General features: G+C 53.3%; 5 protein-coding genes across 5 annotated transcripts; 2 read left to right on the top strand and 3 right to left on the bottom strand.

The window, feature by feature from the left end:
* Positions 1 to 556: 556 nt before the first annotated feature.
* On the bottom strand, positions 557 to 3,643 carry SPBR_03588 (cytokinesis regulator protein; the record flags this gene model as incomplete). The annotated part of the gene is made up of 1 exon (XM_040761878.1): positions 557 to 3,643. One exon carries the CDS (start codon positions 3,641 to 3,643, stop codon positions 557 to 559), a length of 3,087 nt encoding a protein of 1,028 aa, XP_040622975.1.
* A 2,950-nt stretch (positions 3,644 to 6,593) lies between these two features.
* Positions 6,594 to 8,116, top strand: SPBR_03716 (uncharacterized protein; the record flags this gene model as incomplete). The annotated part of the gene is made up of 3 exons (XM_040762006.1): positions 6,594 to 6,747; positions 6,881 to 7,065; positions 7,145 to 8,116. 3 exons carry the CDS (start codon positions 6,594 to 6,596, stop codon positions 8,114 to 8,116), a joined length of 1,311 nt encoding a protein of 436 aa, XP_040622974.1.
* Positions 8,117 to 8,262: 146 nt separating this feature from the next.
* On the bottom strand, positions 8,263 to 9,186 carry SPBR_03816 (uncharacterized protein; the record flags this gene model as incomplete). The annotated part of the gene is made up of 1 exon (XM_040762106.1): positions 8,263 to 9,186. The coding sequence occupies one exon, from the start codon at positions 9,184 to 9,186 to the stop codon at positions 8,263 to 8,265; it is 924 nt and encodes a 307-aa protein (XP_040622973.1).
* Positions 9,187 to 11,708: 2,522 nt separating this feature from the next.
* Positions 11,709 to 13,979, top strand: SPBR_03628 (uncharacterized protein; the record flags this gene model as incomplete). Its single annotated transcript, XM_040761918.1, has 1 exon — positions 11,709 to 13,979. The coding sequence occupies one exon, from the start codon at positions 11,709 to 11,711 to the stop codon at positions 13,977 to 13,979; it is 2,271 nt and encodes a 756-aa protein (XP_040622972.1).
* Positions 13,980 to 15,097: 1,118 nt separating this feature from the next.
* Positions 15,098 to 20,316, bottom strand: SPBR_03560 (uncharacterized protein; the record flags this gene model as incomplete). The annotated part of the gene is made up of 9 exons (XM_040761851.1): positions 15,098 to 15,156; positions 15,225 to 15,726; positions 15,784 to 15,794; positions 15,843 to 16,320; positions 16,565 to 16,887; positions 17,050 to 17,544; positions 19,852 to 19,895; positions 19,975 to 20,180; positions 20,278 to 20,316. The coding sequence occupies 9 exons, from the start codon at positions 20,314 to 20,316 to the stop codon at positions 15,098 to 15,100; spliced, it is 2,157 nt and encodes a 718-aa protein (XP_040622971.1).
* Positions 20,317 to 20,809: the final 493 nt, after the last annotated feature.

Here is a 20,809-nt window from a genome sequence, read left to right as displayed (position 1 = left end):
TTCGGCTGTCAATATTAAAAGACCATAAAATAACAAAGACACTCAAGATAACGAGGCTGGTGGAATGAAAAGGAGAAGAAAGACTCATAACCAAAAATCATAAACCCATCATGTCATAAAGTGAAAAAAGTTAGATAATAAAACAAAAGCCAAATAACACGCCTGAATATGCTTTTTTGAGACTCGCCAAGGTAGAGGATACCGTCCGCTTTCCCCGGATAAAAACAGCGCCGTTAATTTGGTAGGGATTTCAGCTTGGGGGAGCATCGCCATGCTGCACAGCCAAGTGGATAAGAACCGATCCTGACACTCGACATGTGAAATGCCAGGTCGTACACCCTTATGCGTACATATTGGTACAAGTGTTGAAGGGGGTGTGGGCAGGAGGCAGGGTAGGGGGCAAAGGAATAGTTCATGTGTCGTATGTTGTGAGTGGGTGGGTGGGTGTGTGGTGATGCTAATGAATGGGGTATTAAATGCGTCGTTCCCAAACGCTCGGCTAGTATGAAATGTGTGGTATTGATTGAGAACGTGGGAGAAGTCTGGTTCGGCGGTCTTACATCGGATGAGTAACCATCTCCTGCAGGAGCCAACGCCAAGAACTTTGGTTGCGGTCTTCGAAGGCCATCCATCTCTCGCACTTCTTTCTCCACCGCTGTTCTTCCTCGCGTTGCCGGCGGATAAACTCCGGGCCCACGTCGAATTCCTCGCCGACCAGCCAATCGTCCTTAACGTCGCTGACCCGGCCAGTGCCTGCCTCGGTGGTGTCGGCCACATCGTCCAGGTCCGGAATGTCTTTGAAAACGTCCTCATCGCTGTCGATTCCGTTAAACCCATCCAGAGAATCGTCACCTTCTTTCTGGGTGTTGTTCTGGGGCCCAAGCTTCAGCCAGCACATGTTTTGGGGGTCAAACACCATGCCACCAACCACTTGGACACCCTTTGTGGCGCCAATAGGAGTGATGAGCGCGGGCCGAGGCGTCGCGTTCTCCTTTTCGCGAAGCAGGTACGGAGGTATCGACGCAGTTGAAGGCGACGATGCGGGAGGGTCAAACTCAGAAAGAGCATTCTCATTGCCTTCCCAGCGCATGGTCACAGGGTTGTAGAACATGCCGTTGACAGTCTTGGACTCCTTGGCGCCGTTCAAGTTGGAGATAAGGTGCGGCTTCAGCTGCGGGACCCGGCGCGGCGTCTTCTTCGACCGGATGGTATCACGGGGAAGGTGTGGCATGATGGGTGCATTGTAGTTGTTGCGGGTGGACAGCTGAGCGACGCGCTGCGTGGTCAGGGGCGCAAGAGGGCCAGATCCCGATGGCATGCGCTGCGCGATAGAGGTCTCTCGCGCAATCCGACTCGCAGCAGTGTCGCGGGCGAAATGGGGCAAGTTGTCGTTCCGGGTTGTTGGCGAGTACACCGTCAAGGGGGAAGGTGTTGTGGTGCGATCTGGGAGAATGTTTTGGTACATCTTGTTGCGCAGCTGGAGCTTTGGATTAGCAGATGCCGGTTGCCGCAGGAAGCGGGATTCTGCCGTTGAGGACGTAGGTAAGTCATCAAACGCGTCAAGCTCATGACCGTCACCAAATTGCCTCTGACGGCGAGGCTTGTTGAGTTGCTGCCAAGAGCCATCTTGTGTCAGCTTATCCGCGTAGCGATTTCTCTTTGACGGACTCGGCGACTGCATCGTAGAGCGTGACACGGTACGGGAACTTGGCCGCAGATCCACGGCAGTATCAGAATCATGGCGGCGGAAAGTTCGCGAGCTTTTCGACGTGACGTGGTGTGACTGAGATTGTGACGCTCCAGCCGGAAGAAACGGCATCGGGTTTCTCCTGGCTTGAGCAGCAGAGCTCTCTACGGCCGGGCGCATGCGATCGGTAGGCGTCTTGGGGCGCATGGCAGACTGAGGACGGCCACCGAAGTCGGTCCGCGACGGAGGACGTTCATAACCACCGCGTGATGTAACGGGCCTTGGCGCAGGGGAAGGGTTTTGCCTCATGACCGGCAGTGACCTCTTCAGGCGAAGGAGCTGGGCATTGGTAGTCGTGGGCTCGTTTCGCAAAGACGTCGTTGACGTCTTCTGACCAAGCTCGCGCCGGCGGGGTGTGGAAGGAGGTGGCATAGACTGAACGGAGGAAGGGGTAGACGGGGTGGGAATACTAGACACAGACGACTGTGCCGAGTGGCCGAGGCGGGACTGGGATCTCCGGGCAAGGCTGATAATGGGGCCGCCACTCTCAGAGACAGGCTCGAGAGAGGAAGCAGTGTGCGTGCGTTCGTGGGTCATTGGCCGCGGCAACCGCGATGCCCCGGTTGTAGGCTTATTGGTGAAGGTAATGGATACAGCAGCCTTGGGCCGTGAAGGGCTCGCTGGCCGCGTCTCCTTGAGCCGGACATGACGGTGCAGGGTCATGCGGTTGGTATCGAAAACCTCGCCGTCCCCAAGATCAAGGCCAGTCAAAAAGTCCTCTTTGTCCGCTTCGCGGGGTTTTGCTTGGTAGATACCCAGAGCAGAAGCCGCAGAAGCCGCAGAAGCAGCTGGTGGCTGAGACGAGGTCTGTGATGGCTGCCGTGGTTGAAGCTCCTCAGCCGCCTTGGACGACCGCTGGGGCGAACGGCTCGATCGCCTCTTTTGCAGTCTCTCTCCAAAGTTGACAGGGCCCGTTGGTAGTACAAGACCATCAAATGTGTCATCTTCACCCTCGCTCTCAGCAGTGATCGAACTTGACACACTGGGACTGAGAGCAGAAACAGAAGAGCTGCGGTTGGAGCGCCCGTCGCGCCGGGTTCCGCCGAAGCGTGTTCCCAGACTTCCCTCGCCCCACTCGAAATCGTCGAGCGCGTTCGACGGCGTTTTGGGGATGTCCTTCCGTTTTGACAAGGTCAACTTTCCATTAGAAGGCAGCTCCAGGTCTTGTTCAAAGTCGTCATCGAGGCCAGCGCTCTTCTGTGGTGTCGGGGGTGTAATCATGGATATTGGCTTGGGTGCTTGACGCGTCTTCGGGACTTTGATAGTGGCGATACCGTCACCAAAGAAGTCGTCCTCGTCATCCGAATCCCGAAACTGGTCCAAGTTTATAGACGCGGCACTGGACGTCTTTGGCGCAGGTGCTACCGACTCCGGACGAATAAGAGCTGGTGAAGGCTTGGCCGACTTGACGGGGCTTGCTTGGGTGGAGCTGCCGCTAACTTGACGCAACACGTCGGGAAACTGTGACCCGTCTTGAGGCTTGATATGCAGGGGCTGCGGGTCATCTGGTAACTCCAGATCGTCACCCCAGTCCTCCTGGAAGATTTTTTTTATTTTCCGGCCTCCGAGCCTCTTGATCGTGCCGCCCATGAGGGCCGATGGCGGCACATTCGTGGGGAGAGGAATGCCAGCATTGGTGGCAAGTGCAATGGCGTCTAACGTTGACTTCTCGTCGTCGCCCGGGAGCAGAACCTGCTGCTCTTCGTCGGCGTGAATGGATTCAAAGTCGGAACGGAATGATGAATGTGACTCGCGGCGACTGTTAGGCGCCAATGGAGCAGTGTTTGTAGAGCTGCGAAAGGTGATGTCGTCGCCATCGATCATAAAGTCATCGTCGTCCCAGTTCTCCACCACATGCTCAACGGGTTGCCTCGGCTTGAGGCGCAATGGTTCCATTTTGTTGTGTTTGATCGGTCAAAATTTGTGTGTTTCGTTTAATTACAACGCTTCGCTCTGTCGTCCAATAGCTACGAAAGCTTTTGACCGGGACGACGTCGCGTGCGAGGGGCGAGGGCAGGTGAAATATAGATGGGAGACTGGAGATTCGTTGGTTGGTGGGATAAGAGACGCAATCAGTGGAAGAGTTTCATAGTTGTCTGTGGCCATGTGCTGCTGGGTAAAAAAAAATTGACTGAGCGTTGCAGTCGATATGTGAAGATGCCCAGAGACGCGTCTCAATAAGTAATGTCGTGTGTGCGAAAAAAAAAAAGTCACTCGTCTTCGAATAATTTGAATTCGTGTATGTCGTCCGTCACTTCAGTTCCTTTTCCCGGGCCCTGATCTTAACAGAAATGAAGTGTTTTCCCGCAGGCGGAGTAACGGGTCCGCACAAACGACACGGAAAGTATCTTAAGAGGACGTCTTAACGGCGGCGTATTTCCCCAGGTCGCAAGACCCAACAGTTGGAATAATAGAAGAGTCGTGTGAAATTGAAATAGCTCGTGCAATCGTGGTCTACCTTCTAGGCTGATATCGAATTAAAAGTTGTGAAGCGGCTCGACGGCGAGAGAGAAAGCGAAAGAAATGGAACCGTGATATTTCTGTTCTTAGGACATGGCGAGGCACTGCAGATATTGGCTGCAAAACGTTGCGGGTGCGCGTTGCAGTATCGTGGCTAGAGCTGCTATTGTTTCCGTACTTGCTATTATTGTCGTCGAGGCTGTTGCTGTTCCTGTTGCTGTTGTTGTCGTCTCGTCCTTTACGTATGCTGGATCTTCGCCCGGTCGTCGGTCCGTGTCGAAAAGAGGCCGCGCAATACTGTCGCGACACGGGACGAAAACAAACGAGCCCGGCGATGAGGGCTTTCCGAGAGCGACTGGACAAAGGAAAGCAAAGAAAACAAACCAAAACGACGATGAGGAGTGCGGGAGCGCAAAAAGAGAGTCGAGAATTGTGTCAAGGTAAAATGTAAAAGGGCTTGCTGGCTTGAAGATCTTGGAATGCAGAGAAAATCAGGGCGGGAATGGAAGAAAGCGCGATGGAGCGGCAGAGTTGGAAAGAGGTGGTTGGGGAAGGCACAGCCAACCACTCAGAGTGATTTTGCAGGGGTGACGCAGGTGCGAACGAGCAAAAAATGCGAAAAATCGAGAGGTTGTGGTGGGTTGCACCTGGGATAGTGCTGATCCGTGCTCTTTTCTGAGCCAGCTACGCCGCAGAGTGGTATTTTTACAGTGGACATTCCTGGCCTGATGTGGCTGGCAGAGGACGGAACAACGGGGGACGAGGGGCGGGCAGGCTAAAGGCCCGTGCGTCAACAGACCCCCAGACCGGACAGAGACAGGTTTCAGTGCCAAAACAGGCGCTGAAAATGCAGGTCCGGCCTGAATAAGCCCTGTGGCGGCCATGCAAGGGCTGCATTCATACATTCTTGGACGCCACATGGCATGCGCAATCCAGTTGCAGAAGGTGCAGTGCCGAGTGATGGTTCTGAAAAGTTGCAGTTGCACCACAGCGGACTCTGTAGCGTACAAACCACGTCTCGGATTGGCTGGAATAGTCCAAGGCCAACAACACAGCAGCCCGACAGCGCGTCAGGTACGCGAAACAGACGCGTTCCTGCCGCTCTCAGGTAGGTTTCCCCTCTTTCCGTCCTCCTCCGACGCCGTATAAACTTCCAGATTGCAGTCGACGCCAAGCTCTTTCCTTCACGATGCATGCCGTCTTTAACAGATTGATGCACTTGCCAAATTTAATTGATACAACATACGTCGTAGGTTAACTTTGCTGTATTAAACAGACGAGCACGTGATAGCTGCAGTCAGTCAGCTTGTAAAACGAAAGTTCGTGCTTTCCTCGTAACTTCCGTCGTCCGCCAATCATGTGCGACCACCTCAGCTTCTTCTTCCGATCGATCTGAGGCGCAACAACTACCACTGTCCATGCATCACACGTCCGTGAACTTTTCGATTCGTTCGCTGCAACGCACCCCACCGTTCCCAGCACTATCCTACACTACTTCATACGCTGGGTCGCAAGGCAATGCACGGCTGGAACCCATTTACGAGCATGGCTGCCTAAATGAATAGCGGCGCGCTCTGCGAAGAAAAATAGTGGCCCAGAATTATTCACAAAGACGTTCCAGAATATCCCCACAGTCCTTGCTTTGCCGACTTCAGTTTCATCTTCCGCCGTCCTCCAACCCTCCCATTGCCCGTTTGTCCTCGCTCACCTCTTGCGACGCCATAAGTCGTCGGGCATCATATCCGGCTCCCAGATAGCTCTTCCCGGCTGTCAGAACACGCCATCTTATCCACCTGGGGTATTCAGGCCAACCCTGTATGTCGTATGTTAAACGACGAATAAGGCAGTGAATAAGGCTGTGCCGTTCAAACTTGTTCTGCTGTCCGTTTCTCAGGGTCTCGCGAGTCAAAATAGGAAGACGCAAGAAACAACCATCGCCTGTCGCACTTCTTCGCCAAGACGCAGTGCTATCTCTTTTCACTCAATTGCTGAGTTGTCCTGTGGACCGTCCCCTTGTTCTCACTTTGGCGGCCCGCCTCACGTTCCACATATTACACTTATTACACTATTGCATACGGCACGCGACACACGGACTGCCGTCGTCTTCTCATTTCCCTGTACCAATCTTGCATGTTCATGCCTGCTCGCCGGGGTATATATCGACGTTCTTATTGCATCATATGACTTCCAGCTTCACGACGACCCTCAAATCTCTGCTTTGTTTCACTTCGTCTGGCTATCCCTTGCCCTCTCACGTCGCGCCGTGATATAGCCCTTGCAGCTGGAGCTTTGGTCGGTGTATTTTCTTTTCGACTTTTCGACTTTTCGTTTTATCCCTTTGCCTCCACCGGCTCTGCACCCCGCTTAGGGAACCCCAAATATTAAAATGGCGGACCAGACGTCCCATGTGGTTCGGATGCCGCGCTCCGATGAAGAAGGGTCCTTCGTGCTCGTCCGCGTGTCACCATCTGGCTCGGCTTCCCGACCACTCAACGTACGGTTGGTGGCCACAGAGGGCGTGGCCCCGTACGTCCTTGCCTGTAAGTGTGTTTACCCCAGCCAGCGGCCGAGTGCAGGGTCCCTTGTTTTCTAGTAAAGATCCGTTTGGTTCTGGATTGTATGAAACAAACGCACGAAACTTATCATATTCTGTTATTGCCACCCCGCCTCCAGTACGGCATGACCGGATCGACAAACTGCGAGGCCAGAACGCGCCCTGCTCGCCAGAGGAGTGGGAGCAGATCCTCTCGTTTCTCTTGCTAGGGCAGGGCTCGGTTGACAACGTCGACGCGACGGCCACGGTGAAGGAGGAGTCAACGCTCACCGTCACTATCCGGAAGAGAGTCCAGAATATCACTGTAAGCTTTGCATCCGGCGTCTGCTACTTCTCTTTCCTATTGTCGTCAAATGTCATACATGTTAACAGCCACATGTCAGCAACGTTTGGGAACACTCTCTCTGACGTATGATGGTGATGAAGGCATCGAGCTATTTGAGTGGTGCGGTGAGGTCGCGGAGGAGCGCACAAAGGTAGCAAAAGACCTCTCGGCGGCCACTGCAGAGCAACGCAACCTGCAGGCGGCGGTAGACGACCTCAAAGCGCAGCTGGACGAGTTCCTGGAGACCAAGGAAGCGGACGAGGCGGTCCTCCTAGAAAACTTCTGTCTACTGCTGAACGAGAAGAAGGCCAAGATCCGGCAGCAGTACCGGCAGCTCACCATGGCGGGTCAAGCGGAAGCGGAGGCCGCAAAGATAGCTGAGGCTGAGGCCGAGATCAAAGAGGAGGAAGACATGGAGGAAGACGAGACATCTGCACCCGCGCCAGCGTCAACGCGGGGCCGGCGTGGTGCGGCACGCGGCCGGGTTGGCAAAGTTGGGAGAGGCGCGGCCACAACAACAGCAAAAGCCAAACCTGGCGCCAAGCGGCGCGCGGCAGCGGCTGTGTCGGAAGACGAAAAGGACTCCGACGAGGGTGGATTCGAGAAGGCTCCTGGCACTGCGACGAGAGGAAGTATACGTCAAAAAGGCAAGGAGGCCGCTACCGCCGAAGCTGAGGCCGAAGCTGCGTCTAACACGCAGTCGGAAGACGACGACCGCACAACGGAGCACGACGACGTCTCTACAGAAAGCGAGGAGGATGCTGAGCTCATGGACGAGGATGTCGAGGTCAAGGAAGAAGAGCAGTCGCAAAGGTCAAAGGGAACCAAAGCCGCCAAGGGCAAGGCACAAAAGCAGGCGCCAAAGAAAGCAGTGCTGGACCCAGCACCTGCTCAGGACGAAGCTCCTCCACCACGCCGCACACTCGCCTTTGGCAAGCCCAAGACTGGCCCTGCTGCGGCGCCGCCTGCTAGTAGCAGCAAAGATCAGAACATGGGTGGCAGTGACTCTGAGTCTGACGATGAATTATAACCACGCACGCGGGGACATCAAGTTTCAACGGACATGCAGCAAAAATGAATCTTATGTTGGTATTTTTTGCGGCCTCGTGTCAAAGCTCAATATGGAACATGACGAATATACTTTTCTGTTTTATTTTTTCGGCTTGTCTATTCGCTTTAACGGCGGTCGTCTTCGGCAATTTTACGCGTCCAAAAAGCACGGTAGTGTTTCTTGTTGCCCTCCGTAGAAATCTCCTCGACCTCCTTGGGCGTCAGGTTGAAGCTTGTCAGGTGGTGCAGGTAGTTCTTCAGGCGCTCGGAGTTGGAGCTCGTGGTGACTGTCACAATGCCCTGGTCAAGGACCCAGCGCAGGCCAATGTCGCCCTCGGTCACGCCGTACTTCTTCGCCAGCTGTGTGTACAAGGGATCGACAGGGCCGCCCTTGGCGCGCACAATGGGCGTCAACGGGGCGTACGCGGACACGGCGATGCCATGCTTGCGGTGGAATGCCACGAGATCGCCGTGCTGCAGGTACGGGTGGTACTCGATCTGGTTGATGGCGGGCACAACCTTGGCGGTCTTGAGCAAGGCCTCGATGTGGCTCTGCAAGAAGTTGGACACCCCGATCGAGACGGCGCGGCCCGACGCCTGGATGGCCTCGAGCTCGGCCCAGCGGCTCTGGATCTGCTCGTCCGTGATGCCCTCCCAGAAGGGGCTGTGGATCAGGTAGAGGTCCACGTGGTCCACGCCGAGCTTCTTGAGGGAGAGCGCAAAGGCCTCCTCGACGGTGCCGGTGGGTTTGGGGTTGTACTTGGTCACAATGTACAGCCGCTCGCGGGGCACGCCGCCTAGCTTGATGGCGGCACCAAGCTCCTCCTCATTGCCATACGCCTCGGCGCCGTCCAGATGGGTGAAGCCAGCCTTGATGGCGCTCACAGTGTCGTCAACAATTTTCTGCTCAAAAGCGGGATTGGTCTTGAAGTTGGCCGTGCCGAGACCGTACGCGATAATAGGGATCTCGGTGCCGTCGTTGAGCTTGATATCGGGGAGGTACTTGGCAAAACGGGCGGCGTCGGCGGTCGTGGTAGCGGAAGAAGCCATTGTTCTGATTTGTAGGGGAGTTGTTCGCAAGGTGCGCCTTGGTGGTGGAAACTGTCTGCAGTGGCGGATGGGCGCAGGAAATGGCGCAGCGGTGCGGCAGGAGAACGACGCTGTCGAGATAGGCGAGGAGGGACGAGACAAAGCGAGTGATGGAGAGACAGACGTCCGACTGAATGGGAGACGCATTGATAAATATGGGAAAGTACAGTACGGAAATAGAAAAGGATCGGCCGATTTATAATGGGAAAGAGCCGGGAGAGGTTGGAGGAAAGAGCTACAGGATCGGCTACGCACACGATGGGAAAGAACCTCTCCGATTATATACTGTTTCTACTTCTACCTGTTTCTATAGCCCGTCAGACGTCTGGGTATCGTCGATGGCACAATTGGGAGGGCGAAGACGAATTTGAAGAAATGCGGGGCAGTAAGGCGGAAGGGATTTCCGATAGAGGAGGTGTTTGGTGCTTGGGAGAATAGAAGAGACGAGATAAATGCCACGAATGAGGAAATCGACGTACCGCCAATAAGTGCACATACATCGTAGAAAAAGAAAAGAAAAATGCTCTACTTGATTGGCATCTTACCCAGTCTGATCTTTCCCAGTCTGATCTTACCCAGTCTGATCTTACCCAGTCTGATCTTACCCAGTCTGATCTTACCCAGTCTGATCTTACCCAGTCTGATCTTACCCAGTCTGCGTGTGTCGGCGTCAGTCCGGGATGGAGCTAGCCAAGTTTTAGGATGTTTGCCAATCATGAGCTGGCGAGCATTTGGGTCAAGGGAGCAAGGAAGTCTAAGGGAGCTGGGAGTTCACTCTTTCGGTGCGGAGCGGAGAATAACAGCCGTCGCACGAACAGAGTTTGATAAATGGGGGCATTGTCTGGTGTGCGCCGGTGGCACCCCGATTGCTGCAGAGGTCGTTTGGTGGTTGCGCCTTAAGCAGCTCAGAAGTTCTGGTGATGGCAGCTGGGCAAGCAAGCTCAATGATGACGCAATAGGAAGGGGGGATTAGCAGGACAAAGGATTAGAGCGACGGGACTCATGGGGGAACTCGCGAGGGCTACGAAGAAAACGCCGGATACCACAAGACACAGCAACCAAGCAGTCGACATAAAATACGGAACATAATGGAGTCACACCTCAAAATATGTGGATATACTAATGCATGAACTCCGCGGACAGCGGACGGCAACAAGTGTCTGTCAAAATGCCCGATACACATGTGTTCTGGGGTCTGTGGGAAAGACGAGCCAAAGAACCTTGTGTGGGTTAGGTTTTGTATGACTTTCCAGGAGAGAAAACAGTAAATAGCCCGAATGGACAAATCAAAAATAATGATCAAAATGATCAAATTCAGAAACCAGAGAGGCCCTCATACACGGTGCCATGCAGCTGGCAAATCAGATTGTGCACCTCGAGACGGAAAACATGACAAAACAAACCCGAGTGCGGAAACTGATGTGTTATTCGGTAGTTCTTCAAGAGTGTCTCAGCATCCTGTCTTCCTCCAATATTTTGTAAGCAATTCAAGCGCAGGAAGAGGTTTCAAACAAAAGTCACCATGGATGGAACTGGACGCCGTGGAATGGCTTGCTGTGTGCATTCTACAGCTGGCTGAATTTTTGATTTGTAGTCGCCGAGGACAACTGCAAGGACCCGCAAAACGAATGAAAGAGCCGTTTATTGCATGCTGTGTGCCGTTGTTTTGTCCATATGCAAAATGCAAAATGAAATAGGAGAGGAAAGGCAAAGACGTACGTTGAACGGTGATCCTTTAAAAAGCAGGCGCTACCCAGCGACAACTCGAGACCCCGAGACCCGTTCCTGAACTCCGTTCCTGCCGTCCAACGGGCTGCCCTGCTAAATCCATCGCGCTTCTTTCCCCTCGCTTTCGTCACTTTTCCCCGCTACGCCGAGCGCACTTGCGCAAGAGTGGGGCTCGCCGCCCGTTGACGTATTGTTTTGCCTCCTGCCGCGACAGCGCTGGGACCAAAGACCGGACCGCAACTGTCGAACGCTCCTGCACACTCCGTCATCCTCCGTTGCAACAGGCCGCCTTCTTACCTTTTTTGTTTGCATATCACTCTCGTGTGTGTTCACTTTTGTCATCTATCAAGGTCTATACCCTTTGGAAAGCCCCAGACGTCGCAACAAGACAGACGTATCGACTTATGGGAGTACATAGGAACTGCGCGTCCCACGCTCGCCCTTGAAACGCCGACCTGCCCTTTGGTATTCTGGATATATGTATTCGAGAAGCACCACTCAGAATACCAAGAGTGTGCCCTGCAAGAAATCGAGCCTTCTCTCACACGGACCAGCGAGCCCGTTTTCACCCGTCGCCTATGCTATCAAGAGCAGCCAGCTGCCAACACGTCGCCGTCTCTGCTGCTGCTGTGACCTGTGCCCTGCACACACCGCATCTCCGCCTGGCTGGGCCCGTCTCTCGTCTTTGGGGCGGTGCCGACGTCCTTGCCCACACGCCTGGCCGCCGCCGGCACTTCCTCGCATCTCCCGCCGCAATGGCGTCCTCCCCCAACGACTCCGGCCACACTCTGGCCTCCCTCCCAAAGACCTGGCGCTTCACTGAGTCGCTGCCCACCGATCTGCAGTTCCCTACGCCCTTGTCCTCGCATCGCGCTGTTCGTACCAAACTCGGCCCGCGGCTAGTGCGTGGCGCTCTCTACACATTTGTGCGACCGGAGCACCAAGAAAACCTAGAGCTGCTGGCCGTCTCACCGGCAGCGCTGCGGGACTTGGGCCTTAAGCAGTCTGAGGCTGGCACGGACGATTTCCGTCAAACCGTGGCCGGCAACAAGCTCTGGGGATGGGAAGGCGGCGAAGCTGCGGCGGAGGAAGAGGAAGGGGGAGGCGGTGGAAACCAAAGCGCCGAGCAGAGTGAACAGCAAAGCCAAGCGGCCTCCGATTTGCCGTCACAGTCGGCTAGCAAAACGGGATACCCTTGGGCCCAGTGCTATGGCGGCTACCAGTTCGGCCAGTGGGCCGGTCAGTTGGGCGATGGACGAGCGATTAGCTTGTTCGAGGTGCCAGTGTCCCTCGATTCGAAGCTGCCGCCTGTATCACAAGGTGCTTCTGCACAACCGCCGCCCACGTCGTACGAAATCCAGCTCAAAGGCGCTGGCATGACGCCGTACAGCCGCTTTGCCGATGGCCGAGCTGTGTTGCGCAGCAGCATCCGCGAGTTCGTCGTCAGCGAGTCGCTCAATGCCCTTGGGATCCCGTCCACGCGTGCCCTTGCTCTGACCTTGCTGCCCAACGTTCTTGTCCACCGCGAGCGCCTTGAGCCTGCAGCCATCGTCACCCGCTTCGCTGAGAGCTGGCTGCGGCTTGGCACATTTGACCTGCTACGTACTCGCGGCGACCGGCCGTTGACGCGCCAGCTTGCCGATTATGTCGCTGAGACCGTCTACGGCGGCTGGGATAAGCTGCCTGGTCGTCTAGCTGACAAGCTGTCTCCCGACGATGACAGCGTAGAGCGCCTGCTGCACCCTCCTCGGGGTGTTCCCTGGGACACCATTGAAAGTCCCATCGAACCCGATGGCCCTGCCGCTGGCACGGACGAGAACCGGTATGCTCGCCTCTACCGCGAGATTGTGCGCCGCAATGCGCGTACAGTTGCCCACTGGCAAGTGTATGGCTTCATGAATGGCGTGCTCAACACCGACAACACGTCCGTCCTAGGCCTGTCGCTTGACTTTGGCCCCTTTGCCTTCCTGGACAACTTTGACCCGTCCTACACACCCAACCATGACGATCATCACCTACGCTACAGTTATCGCAACCAACCATCCATCATCTGGTGGAACCTCGTGCGCTTTGGTGAGGCCCTAGGGGAGCTGCTGGCCGCCGGCGCTCGGGTCGACGAGCCGTCTTTCATTGAAGAGGGTATCATTGGCTTGGCCAAGGCCGACGTCCTTGCTGCAGGTGGCAAAATAGCCGATGTGGAGGCCCCGTCGTCCACACCAACACCACAATCACAGCAGGCGCATGCTTCGCCGGCGACCATCCCGCCCAGCGTCGAGCGTGCTGCCGGTGAGCTCGCCTCGCACGCCGAGGACATTATTATGCGCGTTGGCGAAGAGTACAAGAACCTGTTCATCTCCGAGTACAAGCGCCTGTTCATGGCCCGCTTGGGCCTGCCCGCTCCTGCGCACAAGGACCTCGCCGCCACGGGCGACATGGATCCGCTCATCACGGGCCTGCTCGATGTCATGGAACAGATCGAGCTTGACTTCAACATGTTCTTCCGCCGCCTGAGTTCCGTGCGCCTTGCTGACATTGAGACGCCCGAGGCTCGCCGCCATACCGCCGAGATGTTCTTTTACCGCGAAGGTGTCACGGCCGCTGTTAGTGAAGAGGCCGGTCGGCGTCTTGTGGCGGAGTGGCTGTCCGATTGGCGGGATCGGGTCGTGGCCAGCGACAAGGCCGCAGCCGAGGCGGACAGCAGCAGCAGAACCACCACCACCACCACCATAACCACGAGCGAAGAACGCGAGGAGCGCCGCATCCGCACCATGAAAGCCGTTAATCCCAATTTTGTGCCCCGCGGCTGGGTGCTGGACGAGGTCATTCGTCGCGTCGAGCGCGACGGCGAGCGCGACGTGCTGCGCCGTATTATGCACATGGCGCTGCACCCCTTTGCCGATGAGTGGAATGGCCAGACGTTTGACGGCAGCAGCGAGCCCTACCAGGGTGATGCCCTCGAGGAAGTTCGCTGGACACAGGATGTACCGGAGAAGCAGAGGGCTATGCAATGTAGCTGCAGCTCGTAAAGAAAAATTGGGATAGTCTTGTAAATAAATACTTTTGAATGAATTTCTCTACAAATGCAGTAGAAGAAAATAGAGGAGAAAAGGAACGCGGCGACCCAACTGGAATACATGGAGTGTACCGTCTCCCATACCCACAGAAAATGTGCAATTTATACAAACACAGAACAAGAGGGGCTTAGTTTTGGCCTTGAACTCAATCAAAAGATCTTTGGTTCCATACACGTAACTGATCCTCACCTCTAAGTTTGGTGCAGCCATTAAACGATAATGGGTTTCAAAGAGACAAAACTGTGTGTGAGATACATTCCGTTCCGAGCAGCGGCTCACTGGGGGCTTACAAGCATGCTTGGGACTCTGTTGTCTAAAGAAGCCTGTGATGTGATTTTGGATTTTCATATAGAAATACAAGAACAACAATTATCTCATGCAAGTGTATGACAAGGCTGCCTTCGTTGCTTTCTGCCATCAAGTAAAACAAAACTATAAAATACATCTTCCTTGTTGACTGCTGGTGCACACCACTCGCCATCTCCTGTCCTCCCCTGGCAAACAACGAAGGCAACGCATCCCCGGCCACCATATTTGGAAGAAATGTATTTCAACTTTTGTTTAAGCCGAGGAGACTTAGCTCTCTGGCTTAGCGATGGATCACATCGTAAAAACATATAAACAGAAACGGAAAACGAAAACGAAAACGAAAACGAAAAATAAAAAAAAAGAAGTGTGGTGTGCCGCGACCGATACCGAGCCTGGGATCAGCTGTGGCAACACGTGTACTTATGTAAGTACAGATTTGAATATTGCAAAACAATAACCATGCTGTGTCCAAAGCATTCGATTCGGGCAGTAGCCTGTCGAGTGTAGGATGTCGAGTGATTTGTAAATAGAAGATAGGAAATATGTTCTCAGTGAGAACCAGTTACATGATGTGGCCGAGCTGGTCATAGAAAACTCTCTGCGCGTTGAAATAGCGAGTAGTGGGCAGAAGATAAGGGAAACACAGCAATTGCAAATGAAGCATAGAAATAATGTCCGAAAATAAATGGAAAGTGGAAACGGTAGGAGAAAAAGAAAGGGGGGGTGACGAAAGAGTGCAACAAAGGTGGGAACTGAGCCTTCTATTCGCCGTTGTAAAGTCCGGGGGCACCAGCAGCACGCTGGCGAGACGGCGGAGCACCTGCTGCAGAAGAGTGTAATCATGTCAGATCCACGGTCGTGTACGCCAGTGAATATCTGGTTACTTACCGTAGCGAGGAGGCAGCCGTCCAACAGAAGGTCCAACACCAGGGCCAGGACGGGTCGCAACAGCCGGGTTGGTACAAAGCATACCAACACGCGATCCAAACTTGGAGCCACGGAGAGATACCATGTGCTTCCGAATGTGGGCCGCAACAACTTCTCTGTGCTGTGTGCTGGCGTGCGTTAGGATGTACTGGATGAGATAGTTGCCGTACTGATCACTGGCGATGTCAATCAACGGGATGCGAGGCCGATCGACTCTGCCCTCACAAACGCGATCCAAGTAGCGGCCTAAGAAATCGGCTCCGCCAATCTTCAGACACTTCTCGACCACCTTCGAAGCAAACTGATCCATGCTGTATTCGGCCGCAAACTGGATGACATGGTCAATGGCGCGACCACGATCACCAGGGGCACCATGCTCGCATATATGCTGAATACACCAGTTTCCGAATTGGCCGTGGGCTACGATGTCAATGTTTCCAAGAACCTCTTCAATGCAAGGACGCTGGGTAGGTTAGTCTTTGTAAGTTCAAATGCACATTTCAGAGTGTCGACAGCTTACTTTGTCTTCCTCTAGGCAGTTTTCAAAGATGTTCTGCACAACAAGACTTCCTGTCTCACCAAGAGCAACTTCATGCCACATCCCGCACAGTGCCTCGTTGACGTATTTCATGATTTGAGGAGGAGAGTCGTTCCAGCGAAGCTCAAACAGTTTTTGCCAGACATGGCAAGCATAGCGGTGAATAACCGTCTCAGGGATGCGGCGAAGCAACTCGTGGACCATGATTGCCTTGTAGTCCTCAGGAACCGAATCGAACGCCTTCTGGACCACATGGCAACCAAAGGGATCCATCGAGAGGCTGAGCGTATTGCCACGAATGGCTTCGGCAATCTTAACAATCTGCTCGGGGGATCCGTGCTCGAAGCAGCGCTGGACCAGGAAATTTCCAAAGCGATTGATCATTAAGGGATACGCCTGGGCGGCAATGGCCTCAACAATGTCATACTTTTGATCCGAGGTGCCGACTTTGAGCTTCTGCTGAAGGAAGATGGAAGCTTGCTGGTCGTTGCTACTGACGATTTTGTCAACAATATACTTCTAGTTGCAGTTGACGTTTCGGTCAAGCAGGCGACGGTAATTCAGAGGCTCGGTCGTTGGCAGGAAAGTTTGGTTATCTGGAATGGTGGACTATTTTAATAAAAAAAAGGGGTGATCATTAGTAAATCGAATCAACAATGCAAGCATATCATAGATATAGCTGTAAAAAAAGGACGCAAAAAAGAAAGGAAGTGAAACAAAATTGAACACGATGGGAAAGGGACAGGGAACCAATGAAACCCACCTCTTTCCAAGACGACGCAGTGTCGGTGTTAAACTCCGTAGCATGAGGCGACAACGGAGTCCCGATAGGCGGCTGCTGGAATTGGGGAAACATGCCGAGGCTGTTATTGTTCATGTTCGGGCCACTCCCCCCCGTCAAAAATCCGGGGTTGGTATCGAACAAAACCTGCCCAGCGTTGAAGTTGCTGTAGCCATTGAAGGCTTGGGTATTGGGATTGCGGGAATCAGATCTATTCCCAGGCCGCTGGGGCCGGAGAAGCAGGTCGGTATCCGGGGTCATCCGGCCACGAGTGTCATCCAAAGCACCTTGGGTGTCACTGAAACCTGGAAGGTTAGCATCAAAAAATGCTTGATGGCCAGGGCGGCTAGGAGGCCAGATGGAAGCCGGTTGGGAGGTGTAAGGGCCTGTCCCAATAGGAACCGAGCTGGGTCCATTAGGGAAAGACTGTTGAAATCCACCCTGTTTGATATCATCACGCCACATACTACGAGCGCGGCCAATAGAACCTGTGGGGTTGTCAAGAGTTTCAAGACGAGGCTCATCTGCCTGCGCCCAGATGTTTTCACGATTGAACAGAGGTCGGGCTGCACTAGGGGCACGAAGGCCAATCATCCCAGGAGGGGCAATCTGGTCCGACAGTGGGACCGACGGAAAATCAGGGTCAGTGTTGGCCAGAGATAGAGCCTGAGACGGATCTGACTTGATAGAACGGGTATTCGCCAATTCGTTGTCAAGGATATTGATCTTGTTTTGTGCATGAGCCAGCTGAAGCTTGAGACGGAGTACCTCATCTGAACTTTCCGGCTGGTTGGCACTGGAAGAGCGCAGCATCAAAGCAGATGATCCTTGGAGGCCGTTAATGCCAGGAGTGATAGGCAGTGAGCTGCAACCTTGCTGCTGTTCCATGGCTCTGGCAAAAGAGGCATCCTCCTCAGCCCGCTTCAGCCCATCGTTCTGCTCACGGATAGCGGCCTGCTGCTCTGAGAGTTTGGCAAGAAGAGTGTCCATAGGGTAGACGGTGGGGGGAGTCGAAGACTCGTGGGTTTTCTAAAAAAGTAATGTCAGCAAGGTGTCTCGATGAGAAAGAAAAGCTCTTCTGCAAGGTTTGACGTATTTCTTTATTAAATACATCGAATACGATGCAGAAGACGCACCTTGGGTCCCATTTGATTGGCAAGCTTGTTCGTGGTCAAAGTCACCACGTTTCCTCGCATGCTTGAGAACGAATTCTAAACAGAAATCATAAGCCAAGTGTTAGGATTATGTATCAATTTCTTCCTTGTATTGTCGTAGTAACGCTTCTATGAGAGTGAATGCCGATATTTAGTCGGAATTGGAGCGAGATCCGACACTCGTGTAAAGCCAAAAGGGGAGGTACTTGTGTCTACTTACCTGAGAACTATGTACCGTGTGGTTGTCAGGATAGCCGAGAGAATTTTCGTCCTGGCCAAACCCTTGAGAGCCTGAATTGTGACGCCGAAGAGGAGATCCAGTAGAATGACGCGGAGACATAGCTGTCGAGAACGGTTCTGCTTCAGATGGTCTTTGTTCGAGCAAGGTGGTCGACTAGTTTTGCACAGTGAAGACTTGTCTGCACACGCAGCTGACAAAAATGACGACGCAGATGCCGCAATAGATCCGTGAAATAAACCAAGGAAGGAAAAGAACGCGTGTAAGTTGAAAGAAGGTAACACAACAGATTTTTTTGGTGATTTTGATGTGGTAAAGGAGTGACTGATCGGCATTCCGCCGCGAAATAATGAGGAATGATCAGAAACAAACAAGAGAGAAACAGAAATCACAATCGAACATCAAAAGTGTGCGATGTGTGGACAGGGTGTCACAAATCAAGTAGACTATGGTGGAAATTGAGAGCAAACGGAAGAAGCAGAGAAACTATGGACCACAGAACAGAGACTTGGGTATGGGACGAGAAGTCAAGAGTGGATGGGAGACAAAGGGAAGAAGAATACAAAAAAGACACGATGGACAAACATATGGCAGCAAATGGGACGTATTATGGCATAACCAAGACTTATCTTCCCTAGGAAAGACCAATCGTGTCGTTTCTCGACCACCTGCTACAACTGGAAATAACACAACACAAGAGGGAAGGAGTGACTGGGATATATTGGTTGATCAGGGGAGGGAGATAGAGAAGGAAGAGGAGAAAAGGGAGAAGGTGGAAGTATCGCGAAATGAAATTCCAGAACGGAAGGAGGGAGTCGCAAGCGCAATATTGTTGTAATGCCCAAAAGGAAAGAGCGTGGCACGAAAATTTTACGCGCGGAGAGAAATAAACGGGTGTAGATAAGGGCACACACACCAAGATTTGCCCTCGCTCCGGATACACACCCTTCCGTGCCGGTGACCGGCCATGTTGGCTTGCCACAGATGCTGTCACGTCGCCGTGTTACAGGTGATTTGAAGCGGGGCGCGGCGCTTCTTGGCCAAGGGATTATTGAGGGTGTGGCAAAGAGAGCAAAGAAGGAGCATCTTCAAGCAAAGTAAGACGATGTAGTCACTGGCAAGAAGCTACAAACCAGACCACCGCATCAGAGCAGGACAAATCGACCGAGAGAGAATTAAACTCAGCACGACTGACTAGGCAAGAGGCACTGCGAAGGAAAGAGCACTTGGGCACAATATGCCCGATTGTGGGACCCCAAAGGAAGGAGCTGGGAAGTAAGTGAGCTAAGTATTGCACCACAAAAAGCAAGAGCGAAGAGCAAGTAGGAAAGCACGACGCTTCTCGACCCAAACAAACCAATATGGCAGGCACCGGCAGACACTGTAGATCAAAAAATGCCCTACGATCGTACCGACGCGGCAGGCTAACCTGTGCAGCTATGTTAAACGTTCCTTCCTCTGCCGAGTGGTAGCCTCGAGCAACCCCTTTTAATCTTCTTTCCACGACCATATACAGCAGGCGCGACGCACCTCGATGGCCAAGCAGCGCGAAAGACCGAGACTTTGCTTGCTTTCGACGGTCAGGGAGGCAGCGATGAAGACAAACCAAACAAACGGTAGAAGAAAATGAAAAGTTTGGTATATTTGGTATATCTCGCGTGGTAGGCGACATCCAAAATGGGAAGGTTCGACAGAAAAAAACCGTACAAACATGTCCAGGCCTAACCGAAAAGCGCGACTTTCTTGCCGGCCCATAACATCATCGCTATCGTACAATTGCTCTATTTGTTTGGCTTTGCATTTATTTCCTTTTCGGGTCTTCTTTGAGTCAGCACATGGCTCGAGATTGGTAGTTGACTTCTTCCTGGAGAGCTTACCGGCAGCCTTCTTCTTTGCGTTGCCCTTGCCACGGGCACGGAGACTAGAATGGAGGTCAGTGTACCGAACAAATCGACTTAAAACTAACGAGCGTCGTTGTATCGGAGTGTAGGCAAACGTACTTAGCGAGACCTTCCAGGCGATCTTCGTCCCACTCGTCGAATGCCTCCAAGTCGGGGCCGAATTCGCGTTGGAGATCACGGATGGTGACGACCTTTCGTGGGTAGTAGGAGGCCAGGGCAGGGCCACGAAGTCTCTGGCGCAGGACCTTGTTGCCCGTGCGGATGCCTTCAGGGTTGTAGGTCATGTTGAAGACTCTGCACTGGGCCTATGATTGGTGATGCTCGTCAGCTCGATCAGCTTGGCCAAGTACAATGGGCCGTCGGGTCGCAGGATGAGGGATACGGGTCAATTGAGATGCTTACCTTCAGCAGCTCCAGCAGTCTTGCGCGCGGGACACTCATCTTGGCGACGTGGAGAGAATGCGCCGCCGTTGTTCGTGGGACAGGAAAGCGTACGACTGGTAATTCGCAGAAGCATTGGAAGGTCGTCGGGTGGTTTCTTTTCTGGTCGCAGTTTCGCTAGAAGCCGGTGACAAATGCCGATTGTAATTGGTCGACATCATATCCACACAGTCCAAATATACCAGTGCATATTCACACATCACACCCCAGCACTGTGGAGCTCGAAAAAAGTTGCTAGTCTCGATATGAATTTTGGTGATATAAATGTTTTTGGGCTTTGTTTTCTTCATTCATAGCATTCTCACCGCATTCTTTGACATCATGTCAAAACGATCTCTAGACGTCACAGTTGAGATTGGCGATACATCGAAGCGGCAAAAGGCTACACCATTAATACCACCAGAAAAGCTCACATTGTTACGAGAATACTACAAAGAGCTTCGCGCTTTCGTGAAAGCAGCGGAACTGGGCGACTCTGGCGAGTATGGCGCAC

Source organism: Sporothrix brasiliensis (genome assembly GCF_000820605.1).
Source record: "Sporothrix brasiliensis 5110 chromosome Unknown Cont14, whole genome shotgun sequence".
Lineage (NCBI taxonomy): Eukaryota > Fungi > Ascomycota > Sordariomycetes > Ophiostomatales > Ophiostomataceae > Sporothrix > Sporothrix brasiliensis.
The sequence above is the reverse complement of the archived record's forward strand: the minus strand, read 5'-3'. Positions and strand labels throughout refer to the sequence as shown.